The sequence below is a fragment of the Mobula hypostoma genome, chromosome 21, assembly GCF_963921235.1.
Source record: "Mobula hypostoma chromosome 21, sMobHyp1.1, whole genome shotgun sequence".
Lineage (NCBI taxonomy): Eukaryota > Metazoa > Chordata > Chondrichthyes > Myliobatiformes > Myliobatidae > Mobula > Mobula hypostoma.
This window is the reverse complement of record NC_086117.1, coordinates 55,730,761-55,744,539: the sequence shown is the minus strand read 5'-3', so window position 1 is coordinate 55,744,539 and position 13,779 is coordinate 55,730,761. Positions and strand designations below refer to the sequence as shown.

General features: G+C 46.1%; 1 protein-coding gene across 13 annotated transcripts in view; it reads right to left on the bottom strand.

Annotated features, from left to right (window-relative positions):
• ep400 (E1A binding protein p400) overlaps nucleotides 1–13,779 on the bottom strand; it is a 241,688-nt gene that overhangs the window by 10,509 nt on the left and 217,400 nt on the right. For 12 of the 13 annotated variants that reach the window (XM_063074069.1, XM_063074066.1, XM_063074065.1 and 9 more), the window contains 2 exons: nucleotides 10,459–10,654; nucleotides 1,423–1,583 (listed from right to left, as the gene is read on the bottom strand). In XM_063074069.1, coding sequence (XP_062930139.1) covers nucleotides 1,423–1,583; nucleotides 10,459–10,654 — 357 coding nt within the window. The remainder of the gene's footprint in view (nucleotides 1–1,422; nucleotides 1,584–10,458; nucleotides 10,655–13,779) is intronic. The other variant, XM_063074067.1, reaches the window with a different exon arrangement.

The following is a 13,779-nucleotide window of genomic DNA, read 5'->3' as shown; positions in this document are numbered from 1 at the left end:
TGAGCCTTATGGTCCATCAGGCTGGTGCTTATGCCGGTTTCTGTGGCGTGAAGCGACTGAGAGTATGAGACTCCCCCCCTGGATAGGACGCCAGTCTATCGCGAGGTTAACCCTCAGCATTTTCCAGTACCCATTTTCAGCTGGGTGGACTGAAGCAGTGTGTGGTTAAGTGCCTTGCTCAAAGACAAAACACGCTGCCTTGGCTGAGACTCGAACCCACGACCTTCAGATGGTGAGCCCAACACCCTAACCACTTGGCCATGCGCCAAAAAATAATAATAGATAAATAAATAAGGGATAGGGTATGAAGGAGAGGTGGGACATTAACGGAAGTTAGAGAAGTCAATATTCATGCCATCAGGTTGGAGGCTACCCAGATGGAATATAAGGTGTTGTTTCTCCAACCCGAGTGTGGCTTCATCTTGACAGTAGAGGAGGCTGTGGATAGACATATCAGAATGGGAATGGGATAGACGTATCCCCCTCCCACTTTCAAATCTCTCACTATCTCTTCTTTCAGTTAGGCCCGAAACGTCGACTGTACCTCTTCCAATAGATGCTGCCTGGCCTGCTGCGTTCACCAGCATTCTTTGTGTGTATGGCTTGAATATCCAGCATCTGCAGATTTCCTCGTGTTTGCGTTAATGTATGAGGATTGTTTGATGGCTCTGGGCCTGATAGAATGGTGGAGCAGACTCGATAGGCCAAATTGCCTAATTCTGCTTCTACGTCTTATGGTCTTTCTCTCTCCAACCATGCTTGTCTAAGTTGCTGAGTTTGGTGACTTGATAAAAATGTACAAGATGATAAGAGTGGACAGCCAGAAACTTGTTTCTCCCAGGACAGAAATGGCCAACATTTGAGGGACATAGTTGAAAGTGGTTGGAGGGAAGTAAAGGTACAGTGGGGTGAAGTATGTCACAAAGATTTGAGGGCATAATCAAGAGGGAAGATACAGTGTGTTTGATTTTCCATAAGGTGGGACAAAAAAGGAGATTCCATTCTCCACTCAGGAATTCATGTAACCTGCCATTGTTTTGGATTTGTTTTAGTGTGACATGAACTTCACTGTGCCTCCGTGATTGGTTAGATGAGAGAGGGAGAGGGAGAGAGAGAGGGAGAGAGAGGGAGAGAGAGAGGGGGAGAGAGAGGGGGAGAGAGAGGGGGAGAGGGAGGGGGAGAGGGAGGGGGAGGGGGAGGGGGAGGGGGAGGGGGAGGGGGAGGGGGAGGGGGAGGGAGAGGGGGAGGGAGAGGGGGAGGGGGAGGGAGAGGGAGAGGGAGAGGGAGAGGGAGAGGGAGAGGGAGAGGGAGAGGGAGAGGGAGAGGGAGAGATGAACACAAAATGAGCTCTAGCCACGCCCCCCCACCCCCCCCCACACCATTCCCTTCAACAGTTTCATGAGCTGGATAAGTGGATCCTACCTTCTGCTGTGCTGCAATTGCAGCAGCCTGGATGGCAGCTTGTCCCTGCGTTACCTGCGATTGGCCTGCTTTCTGCTGCTGTTTGAGCTTCAGAATCTGCTGCACATGCATCTGCGAGAAGTGTGATGGTATGGCGGCCTTCACCACCGTCTGCCCTCCTGCTGAAGCAAAAGTAAGACATCAAGCATCATGCAGTTGAACGGTGGCTACGTTGTCTGCTCATGGAGTTCACTGTCGTGTTCATCACCATTGTCTATACCTCCCACCCCCCGAGTGCTAACAGCAAGGACACACTGGCAGCGCTTTACAATATCCTCAGCTCATCAGGCAGCATCTATGGAAATGAATAAACAGTCAACGTTTTGAGCTGAGACCCTTCATCAAAACTCCAGGATTTTATGTGTTACTCTAGACTTCCTGATCTGCAGGATCATCCACAAAATGGTGGAGGAACTCAGTGGGCCAGGCAGCGTCTTGGGAAAAGTATTAACAGTTGACGTCTTAGGCCGACACCCTTCATCAAGACAGTCCATAGATGATGCCTGGCCTGCTGAGATCCTCCAGCATCTTGTGTGTGTTGCTTTGGATTTCCACCATCTTCAGGTTTTCTCATGTTTGTGAGACTTCAATCGTGTTATTTAGAGTGTTTTTTAAAAATCAGATCTGGAGTAACAACCATTTTGTTCTCTTTTACACTCGAGTACTGAATAATAACAATAAACAATCTTGAATATGTACAGATTACGAACAGGGCTGGGAGGAGAGCAAATAGCCAAAGGAAATCTCTCCACTTGCCCTGTTCAGACCCATAACGTACCCCAACTTGATATTTTGAGAGGAACAACAAACTCTGATTCCACCTCCACATTCTATGTCATTAGAACAGTGTGTTCTTTTATTCTGATAATAATCCTAAATTTTGGTAACCATTTCTACTGCCATTAACAGAAATTTATTTATTTACAGTACTGGGCAAAAATCTTAGACACACAGGTTCAGCTAGGGTGCCTAAAACTTTTGCAAGGTATTATATTTGTCAACGTGGAGTGCCACGGGAGGGGTGCGGAACAGGTGGCAGAGGAGTGCTGGTGATTATCCATACGACGGTTATTTGTCAGTGAAACTGGAGTTCTCGGAGGCCAATGTGGGAGTGTCTGAGGTTCTTGATACAGTGGTGCTGGTTTGTCTGGACCCTGTTGAGAAGGGCGGTGTCTCAATTCTGGTGGGGACCAACACCCCTCTTGTGAGGAGGCTCACGGGGGCCTGCAAGGAGAAGGTTAGTGAGATCTTTTTGGGGACATTATCCGTGCACCTGGTGTTTCGGGCTGCTTTTAAGGAAGCGCGTGGTAGCATTGGGCCGGATACCGAATTTAAATGAGGGACTGTGTGGTTCACCCAGTCGAAGCCAATGGTGGTATGGCCCGGGGAAGTAGCGAGAGTGATGAGGACCCCCAAAATTTCCCGGAGTGCCTGAGGGCGAAGCCCTCTTAGTGGACACTCCGGACAACCACAAGGGGGAAGTCAGGGTTTCCTGCTGGGGTACTGGTGAGGCCCAAATTGCAGAAGCCCTCGGTTGTACAGGCGAGCAGGATGGCAGTGATCGTCAGGAACACTACAAAGGGGGAGATCACCTTCAAGTGGGGGATGCCCCTGGCGCATTTGTTCCCAGTGACGGTAATGTCTAGCGCCCCTGTGAGGCACGCCAGGGAGAAACTATTGGAAAAGGCGGAGAAAGTTGACCGCTGAGCTATTCAACTTCAGGGACTCCCCGGTGCCACCGGGTTGGAAAAGGAGGCTGGTAGAGAAAATGTTGAAGCTGGAAGGTGTCTTTTCCATTGGTGAGTTTGATGTGGGTTGTTCCAAGAGCGTGCGTCACACTATCCGGGTGACTGAGGACACCCCGTTTAGAGAGGTCGCAGACTGGCCCCTGCAGACGTGGAAGATGTGCGGCAGCATTTGTGTAAGTTGAAGGAAGCTGGGATCATCACGGAGTCCTGAAGCCCCTGAGTGTCCCTAATAGTAGTGGCCTGGAAGAAGAATGGGAAGGTACGCAAGTGTGTGGACTATAGGACTCTGAACAGGCGCACCATCCCTAACCAGTATACGGTCCTGAGGGTCGAAGACGCGCTGGCCTTTCTGAGTGGTGCGAAGTGGTTCAGTGTGCTGGATTTGAGGAGTGGATATTACCAGGTCCCTATGTGAGGCCGACAAAGAGAAGATGGCCTTTATTTGTCCCCTGGAATTCTTCCAGTTCGAAAGGATGCCCCAGGGCATATTGGGAGCCCCTGCAAGCTTCCAGCGGGTCATGGAGAAGACGGTGGGAGATATGAACTTGCTTGAGGTGTTGGTGTATTTGGATGACCTCATAGCATTTGGATCCACCTTGGAAGAACACGAAGTGAGGCTACTGAAGGTGCTCGGCCGCCTGAAAGCTGAAGGGGTAAAACTTTCCCGGGACAAGTGCCAGTTCTGCAAAACGTCTGTTAGCTATGTCGGACACATAATCTCACAGATGGAGTACCTACAGACCCGATTGAGATAGAAGCGGTGACCGATAGAAGACTGTGAGCGCTCTGTGCTTGTTCCTCAGGTTTTCTGGTTATTATCAGAGATTCATGAAGGGCTACGCCAAAGTGAGTCACCCGTTGAATCAGCTTCTGTGTGGTTACCCTCCCTTGGGGAAGAAAGGGAGGGGGAGAAAAGGACAAGAGGGTGGAGAGTATCTTAACCGATTGGAGCCCTTTGGACAGAGGTGGGATATAAAATGTGAGGAGGCCTTTCAGTCGCTGAAGGAGCTGCTGACCCAGGCACTGGTTTTTGCGGACCCCCGATTACCGTATGTACTGCACACAGATGCCAGCCGAGAGGGTTTAGGGAGCATCCTGTATCAGGATTAGGGCACCGGGTTGAGGCCTGTGGCGTTCGACAGCCGGAGTCTGTCGCCATCCGAGAGAATCTATGCCATGCACAAGTTGGAATTCCTGGCGTTGAAATGGGCGGTGGTGGATAAGCTGAGTGACTGTCTCTACGGGGCCAAGTTTGAGGTGAGGACAGACAACAACCCCCTAAACTTATATCCTGACCTCGGTGAAACTGGATGCCACAGGCCATCGGTGGTTGGCAGCGTTGTCTGCCTACAATTTCAGCCTGAAGTACCGGCCGGGGAGCTGGAACATTGATGCGGATGCTTTGTCCCAATGGGTGCATGAGGGACTGGACAGGGATGAGGAGTGGGAGAGCGTTCCTGTACCTGGGGTGAAGGCCATGTGTCAGTTTGCCATCACCGTGAAGGCAGAGGGAAAGGAAAGGCAGGATCAAGTGGTGGATCAAATGGGGGCTTCTGATGACGCCATCCCCCAAGTTTATTGTAACCTGACTGCTCTGAAGACAAATCAGCAGCCGGAATTGAGTTCTGGGGAAGTGGCAGCTACTCAGCGAGATGATCTGGGCATTTGCACTATTTGGTCAGCGATCAAAAAGGGAGACATGGCTCAGGCAGAGAAGACAAAACACGCCTCGGTGCCTCCATTACTGAAAGAATGGCCTCGGTTGGAGTTGAAGAACCAGATTTTATACCGGATCACGTCACCCCCGGACTGACCTCGGCAACGCCAGCTGGTTTTGCCCAAGAAGTATCGGACGATTGTGTTGAAGTCACTTCATGATGACTCTGGACATTTGGGGGTGGACAAGACCTATGGATTGCTCAGAGACTGGTTTTACTGGCCCTGAATGAAGTCGGAGGTTGAAGAATATCGCAAGTCGGGCATTCGCTGCATACGGCGGAAGACACTGCCTACGCAGGCAGCTCCTTTGTCCCACTTGCAGAGTGCAGGGCCCCTGGACCTGGTGTGTATGGATTTCCTTCAATAGAACCTGATGCCAGCAACACAGCGAATGTCTTAGTCATCATGGACTGCTACACCAGACATGCTCAGGCTTTTCCTACCAAGGACAAGAGGGCGACAAAGTGTTATGGGAGAAGAATTTCATTCATTATGGCCTTCCCAGGTGGATACATAGTGACCAGGGACGGGACTTTGAGAGCAGACTCATCTATGAGTTACTGGGCATGCTTGGAGTTGAGAAGTCAAGAACCGCGCCCTATCACCCGCAGTGCAATCCCCAGCCTGAGAGGTTTAATTGGACCTTGCTAGACATGCTCGGGACCCTGGAGATCAGCAAGAAGAGCAGGTGGAGTCAACATATTGGGCAGCTGGTTCACTGTTACAACTGTACATGAAATGAAGCTACTGGGTACTCACCATATTATCTGATGCTTGGGCGCGAGGTGAGGTTGCCCATTGACCTTTGTTTTGGGACTGACGAGGGTGACTTACTACCGAAAGCTTATTTTAAGTATGTGTCTGATATGAGGAAAGAACTGAAAAGGGCTTATGAATTGGGTGGGGTCGCAGCCGCCAAGCAGAATTGAGGAAATAATAGGAGGTATGATCAAAAAGTGAGGCTCTCCCAACTCCTGCCGGGAGACCGAGTCCTCATAAGGAATTTGGGGCTACCTGGAAAGCACAAGTTGGCTGACCGCTGGGCGGCCACACCCTATGTGGTGGAGAGTCAGATGCCAAACTTACCAGTTTTCCGGGTGAAACCAGAGGATGGGAATGGGCATGTCAAGATTCTCCATCAGAACCACCTGCTGCCCCTGGGACAAGAGGTGCAGGTAGACCCAGAACTTGACTTGGAGCCTACACCTAGTAAGAGGACTCTGCGAAAATGCAGGGCGACTGCAGGGCCCACAGTAGGTGAGGTTAGGCTGACTCCCACCCCTGAGAGGGATACTGATTCGGAGGATGAGGACCTGGATGTGTGGTATATGCTGCCTTTCGCTAACTCCCCAGTGACTAAGGAAGAGACTCCTGACCCTTCTCCCGCTGAATCAGGTGAAGCGGGGGGGCGGGGGGCTATCTGTGGGCAGCCTGGGTTACAGCAGGACCTTGAAAGAGAGAAAGCGGGACCTGGACATGGGACAGAGGGCTCCGAGTTGCAGGGGGCACAAGTGACAGGTCGGGAGAGGCCTTGCCAGGTAGACCAGAAGTATCCCCAGTAGCGTCTGAGCCTGAAGAGTTAGGTGAGGAGGTACGGAGGTCTCCAGAGAATTAGGAGACCACCAGATAGGTTGGCCTTTGTAGTGCCAGGGGAACAGGGTGTGATCTCTACCGTTTTGGGGAGCTATGTCACTGCCTTCTGCACCTAGATTGGGCTTTGTGTTTTGCAGGAAGGATTGGCAAATTATCTCAATGTCATAAGGACATGACTAAATTTGGTGGGGAGAGAGTGTAACGCACTGTAATAGCTTCTCTGTAATGTTCACTGCTGAAGTAACGGTTTCTCTGTAGCAGCAATGTTTGGGTTATGGCTGGAGATAACAGGACTATGGTATGCATGTTCGCCAATCAGGATTTTGTTGCTCTGTCTTGTGAATCTGCAACAGTTGATTTTGCAGGTTTTTGCCAGAGAGAGAGAGATGAGGAGAGAAGATGCAAATGGAGAGATCTGGTAGACCGCTGGACGGGGTGGACTCGGAGTGAGGGTCCAAAGGCAGCGACGATCGAAGGTCGATGGTGAACAATTGGCTTATCAGTGAACTCCAACTTTGCGCACAGACTGTTTAATAATATTGGGCCCTTTTTTTTCTTTTATTTCATTTCTCTACTAACCATATAGTCAAAATAAGAGTTATAAAGTTTAATCATTTAATCGCATATTGTGTACGGTTTGTTATTTCGGGGTACTGATTTGTAGATAGATAGATATACTTTATTGATCCCAAGGGAAATTGGGTTTCGTTACAGCCGCACCAACCAAGAATAGAGCATAAATATAGCAATACAAAAACCACAAACAATCAAACAACAAAATGCAAACTATGCCAGGTGGAAAGTAAGTCCAGGACCAGGCTATTGGCTCAGGATGTCTGACTCTCCATGGGAGGAGCTGCAAAGTTCGATGGCCACAGGCAGGAACAACCTCCTTGATTTGTAACAGGGGACACATCGCGCAGCGTCAACCCAAAGGAGATTTAAGTTTGGCCAGGCCGGGGGTTATCAGCCCCTATATTAAGCCGCTAGGCGAAGCAAGAGTTACAAGTACAATACATAAAATTACTATAGTAGTGTGCAAAATTCAAAGGCACCCTAGACTTCTGCTCAGTAGTGTATCCATTTAGAGATAACAATGAGGAAAAGGCCCTTTTACCCTTCAAGCTGCATCACCCAGCAACTCCTAACAATTCCAATTTAACCCTAGCCTAATCACAGGACAACTAAAAATGACCAATTGACCTACTAACCAGTACATCTTTGGACTGTAGGAAAAAACCAGAGCACCCAGAGAAAATCCACATATTCGACGGGAAGGACGTACAGAGACTCCTTAGACAGCATGCTGGTATTTAACTCCAATGCTGAACTGCAATAGCGTCATGCTAACTGCTATGCTACTTTACTGCCAACTTTGTCTCTAACTCTCTCTGAATAGTGTGGAGAGCTGGGTGGTTTCACAGTTTTTTTGATATTATTGTGGACATACAATATATTACCCACAATGATAATTGGACATTGATAATCAGATTCAGATTTATTTATCACATGTACATCGAAACCTACAGTGAAATTTGTGTTAGCAACTAACACACCCAAAGATGTGTTGGAGACAGCCTGTAAGATAATCCCTCCATTCTTCTGACCACTACCCAGTTTGGAGGTGGGATAAAGAGAGGGCATCCTAGATGAATGGACGACCCAGAGTGAGAGATAAAGATCTGGTTCCATTCACCAGGTCACCTAGAACCTCTTCATTCACAGGGATTCAAAGATTTCCAGACAAGAGCTGACACTTACTGTTATTCTGTGGGAGGGAGGGGTTAGATTGATCTTCCAGTAGGTACAGGGTCAGAACAACATTATGGACCGAAGTACTGTGCTATACTGTTCTATCTTCTTGTTTATTTATTTTGAGATACAAAGTGGAATAGATCCCTCCTGTCCTTTGAGCTGCACTGCCCAGGAACTCCTGACAATTCTGATTTAACCCTAACCTAATCACTGGACCATTTACAATGACCAATTAACTACCACTATGCCTTTGGACTGAAGGAGGACACCAGAGCACTTGGAGAAAATCCATGCGTTCCTCAGGAAGGACGTACAGAGACTTCTTACAGAGGACGCCAGTCATGAACTCTCAACTCTAATGCCCTGAGCTGTAATAGTGTTGCACTAAACAATATGCTATCATGCACCAAGTTTTACTGACAGAACTGCCACAATAATAAATCAATTCCAACACGTATACTGAGATAGTGAAAACTTCAGCTTGAAGGCCATTTAGGCAGATCGCTTCAACTGCAGTATCACACCATGCACAATGTAGAGCAGATCATAGTATGTGTCAGTTCATGTGTCAGATGCTGGAAATCTTGACCAACACACACAAAGCGCTGAATTCAGGTTACTGGAACACTAAGGCAGTGGAAATATTAGCTGCATCACCTCTCACTATCCATCAGTGTATTAAATTTCTCAATCAATTTGTACTGAATACAAGAGGTGGGATGTTATGTTGAAGTTATATAAGACGGTGGTGAGGCTTAATTTGGAGTATTGTGTGCAGTTTTGGTCACCTACCTACAGGAAAGATGTAAGTAAAGTTGTAAGTGTACAGAGAAAATTTATAAGGATGTCATTGGGACTGAAGGATCTGAGTTATAAGGAAAGATTGAATAGGTTGGGACTTTATTCCTTGGAATGTAGAAGATTGAGAGATTTGATAAAGGTATACAAAATTATGAGGGGCATAGACAGGGTAAATGCAAACAGGTTTTTTCTACTGAGGTTGGGTGGAACTGCAACTCGAAGTCATGGGTTAAGGGTGAAAAGTTTAAGGCGAACATGAGGGGAAACTTCTTCACTCAGAGGGTGGTGAGAGCTGCCAGTGCAAGTGGTACATAGTCATAGTCATACTTTATTGATCACGGGGGAAATTGGTTTTCGTTACAGTTGCACCATAAATAATAAATAGTAATAGAACCATAAATAGTTAAATAGTAATATGTAAATTATGCCAGTAAATTATGAAATAAGTCCAGGACCAGCCTATTGGCTCAGGGTATCTGACCCTCCAAGGGAGGAGTTGTCAAGTTTGATGGCCACAGGCAGGAATGACTTCCTATGACGCTCTGTGTTGCATCTCGGTGGAATGAGTCTCTGGCTGAATGTACTCCTGTGCCCACCCAGTACATTATGTAGTGGATGGGAGACATTGACCAAGATGGCATGCAACTTAGACAGCATCCTCTTTTCAGATACCACCGTCAGAGAGTCCAGTTCCATCCCCACAACATCACTGGCCTTACCAATGAGTTTGTTGATTCTGTTGGTGTCTGCTACCCTCAGCCTGCTGCCCCAGCACACAACAGCAAACATGATAGCACTGGCCACCACAGACTCGTAGAACACCCTCAGCATCGTCCCGCAGATATTAAAGGACCTCAGTCTCCTCAGGAAATAGAGACGGCTCTGACCCTTCTTGTAGACAGCCTTAGTGTTCTTTGACCAGTCCAGTTTATTGTCAATTCGTATCCCCAGGTATTTGTAATCCTCCACCATGTCCACACTGACCCCCTGGATGGAAACAGGGGTCACTGGTACCTTAGCTCTCCTCAGGTCTACCACCAGCTCCTTAGTCTTTTTCACATTAAGCTGCAGATAATTCTGCTCACACCATGTGACAAAGTTTCCTACCGTAGCCCTGTACTCAGCCTCATCTCATGTGAGCTCAATTTCAATGTTTAAGAAGTATGGATAGGTACATTGATGGTAGGGGTACGGAGAGCTATGGTCCGGATGGAAGATGATGGGAATAGCAGCTTAAATGGTTTCGGCATGGACTAGATGGGCTGAAGAGCCTGTTTCCGAGCTGTACTTTTCTATGACTCGAATTTGAACAAGTGAACGTTACTTCAGATGCAGCTAGATGAAATGACTTACATTTGCCAAGAAACTGGTTATTAATTACCTGCTGTTCCTTTCTGGGGCTGCCCAATAGCCATGCTAATTCCAGCCACAGTAACAGGAAGGGTTGTCACACCTGAAGACACTACCGCTGTGGGGACAGACACAACTGGTGGCTTTGTCAGGGTGACTTGCGCAGTCGGTGTCGGTTGTGCCTGAATTTGCCCTTGTGCTTGAAGCTGTGATGTGGAAACTCTGGCCTGGGGAAGGCAAGAGAAAGATGAAAAAAAAATTTCACAGAGGAAGCCACACAATGCCCAACAACACTAAATCAAAATCAGAATCAGGTTTAAAATCACTGGCATATGTTGAGAAATCAGTTGCTTTGCAGCAGCAGTGCATTGCAATACACAAGACCATAAGATACAGGAGCAAAATTAGGTCATTCAGCCTATTGAGTTTGCTCCACCATTTCATCATGGCTGACGCCGGATACCACTCAGCCCCATACACCTGCTTTCTTGCCATATCCTTTGATGCCCTGACCAATCAGGAAACGATCAACTTCCACTTTAACTATATACATGGACTTGGTTTCTATCGCAGTCTGTGACAGAATATTCCACAGACTTACTACTCTCTGGCTAAAAAAATTCCTCCTTACCTCTGTTCTAAAGAGTCACCCCTCAATTTTGAGGCTGTGCCCTCTAGTTCTGGATACCCGCACCATATGAAACATCCTCGCCACATCCACCCTATCTAGTCCTTTCAGCATTCAATAGATTTCAATGAGATTCCCCTGCATTCTTCTAAATTCCAGTGAGTACAGGCCCAAAGCTGTCAAACGCACCTCACATTAACCCCTTCATTCCTGGAACCATCCTCTGGATTCTCTCCAATGACAACATATCTTTGCTGAGATATGGGCCCAAAACTGTTGACAATACTCCAAGTGTGGTCTGACAAGCATTTTATAAAGGCTCGGCATTATCTCCTTGCTTTTATGTTCTATTCCCCTTGAAATAAATGCCGACATTGCATTTGCCTTCTTTACCACAGACTCAACTTGTAAATATAAATTACAATAATAAATACATAAAAGATTAAAATGAATAAGTAGTGCAAAAAGAGAGCAATAAAAAAGTGAAATTGTGTTCATGGGTTCATTGACCATTCTAATGGTGGAGGGAAGAAGCTGTTCCTGAACCGCTGAGTGAGTGTCTTCAAGCTCCTGTACCTCCTCCTTGATGATAGCAATGAGAAGACGGCATGTCCTAGGTGATAGGGGCCCTTAATAATGGATGCTGATTTCCTAAGGCATCGTTTTTTGAAGACCTGCCCCCGAACTCTACTGAGCACCTAGAGATGTGTCATTAAGAAAAGATAGACAACTGGACTTCCTTTCACTTTGAGCATTTTTAGCTCAGCTTTGCTGCAAAATAATCAGCAAGAAAATACAGCACTCAGTACAATCAGTTGTGCCGGTGTTGGATTACAGGTTACAGTGATGCTAGAAAGTTTGTGAACCCTGTAGCATTTCCTCTATTTCTGCATAAATGTGACCTCAAATGTGATCAGATTCTTCACGCAAGTCCTAAAACTAGATAAAGAGAACCTAATTAAATAAATAGCAGAAAAAACATTATACATGTTCACTTATTTACTGAGAAAAATGATCCAATATCGCATGTATTTGTTGGAAGAAGTATGTGAACCTCTGGGGCAATGCTTTCTACAAAAGCTATTTAGAGTCAGGTGTTCTAATCAATAAGGTGAGACTGGAGGTGAACGTTGAAGAGGTGCCCTGCCCTATAAAAAAGACACAGGAAGTCAGGTTACTGACAGAGCCTGTTCTTCTCAAGAAAGATCTGTTTATGAGCACCATGCCTCTATCAAAACAACTTTCAGAAGACCATAGAAGAAGAATTGCAGAGATGCATGAAGCTGGAAAAGGCTACAAAATCATTTCTAAAGACCGGAATGTTCATCAGTCCACAGTAAGAGAAATTGTCTATAAATGGAGGAAACTCAGAAACTTTACTCTCCCATGAATGGGTGTCCTGCAAAGATCACACCAAGAGTACAATGTGCAAAGCTGAGGAAGGTGAAAAAGAACCCAAGAGTAATGGTAAAAAACCTGAAGAAACCTCCAGAACTCGTTAAAGTCTCTGTTCATGTGTCCACTATAAGAAAAACACTGAACAAGAATGGTGTTCATGGAAGGACACCACAGAGGAAACCGCTGCTCTCCAAAAACAAAACATTGCTGCATGTGTCAAGTTTGCAAGAGACCATCTGAATGTTCTACAACTCTTCTGAGACAATGCTCTGTGGACAGCTGAGACACAAGTTGAACTCTTTGGCAGAAATACACATTGCTATGTTTGGAGGAAAAAAGGCACTGCACACCAACACCAAAACCTCATTCCAACTGTGAAGCATGGCGAAAGGAGCACCGTGGGTTGGGCCTGCTTTACAGCCTCAGGGACTGGACAACTTTCAATTGTTGAAGGAACAATGAATTCAAAATTGTATCAAGATATTTTACAGGTGAATGTCAGGGTAGCAATCCATCACCTGAAACTTAATGGAAGTTGAATAATAAACAACACAATGATCCAAAATACAAGAGTAAATCAATAACAGAATGGATTAAAAAGAAGAAAATTCGTGTTTTGGAATGGCCAGTTCAAAGTCCAGATGCTAATACTATAGAAATGTTGTGGAAAGACCTGAAGCAAGCAGATCATGCAAGGAAGCCTACTAATATCCTAGAGTTGAAGCAGTTTTGTAAGGAGGAATGGCCTAAAATTCCTCCAAGATTATGTGTAGGACTGATCAAGAGTTATCAGAAAAATTTGCTCAAAGTTATTGCTGTACAAGTGGATCAAACCAGTTACTGAAAGCAATGGTTCACATACTTTTTCCAACAAATACATGTAATACTGGATCAATTTTCTTAATAAATAAACAAGTATAATGTTTTTTTTGTGTTATTTATTTAATTAGATTCTCTTTATCTAGTTTTAGGACTTGCACAAAGAATTGATCACATTTTAGGTCATATTTATGAAGAAATGGAGAAAATTCTACAGGGTTCGCAAACTTTCTAGCACCACTGTAGCCCTTATTACAAAATCAACTTACTGAATAAATTGGTGTTTCCCACACCCTCCACTCTCCCTTCCCCCTTCCCATTCTCAGTCCACAACAAAGACCCATATCAGAATTAGGTTTATCTTTACTCACGCCTGACATGAATTTTTTTTTCAGCAACAGGAGCAGTACAGTGCAATACGTAAAATTACTAGAGTTTTGTGCAAAAGTCTTAGGCACCTTAGTGATATATAATAAACAAAATAACAAATATCCTGACATAAGTTAT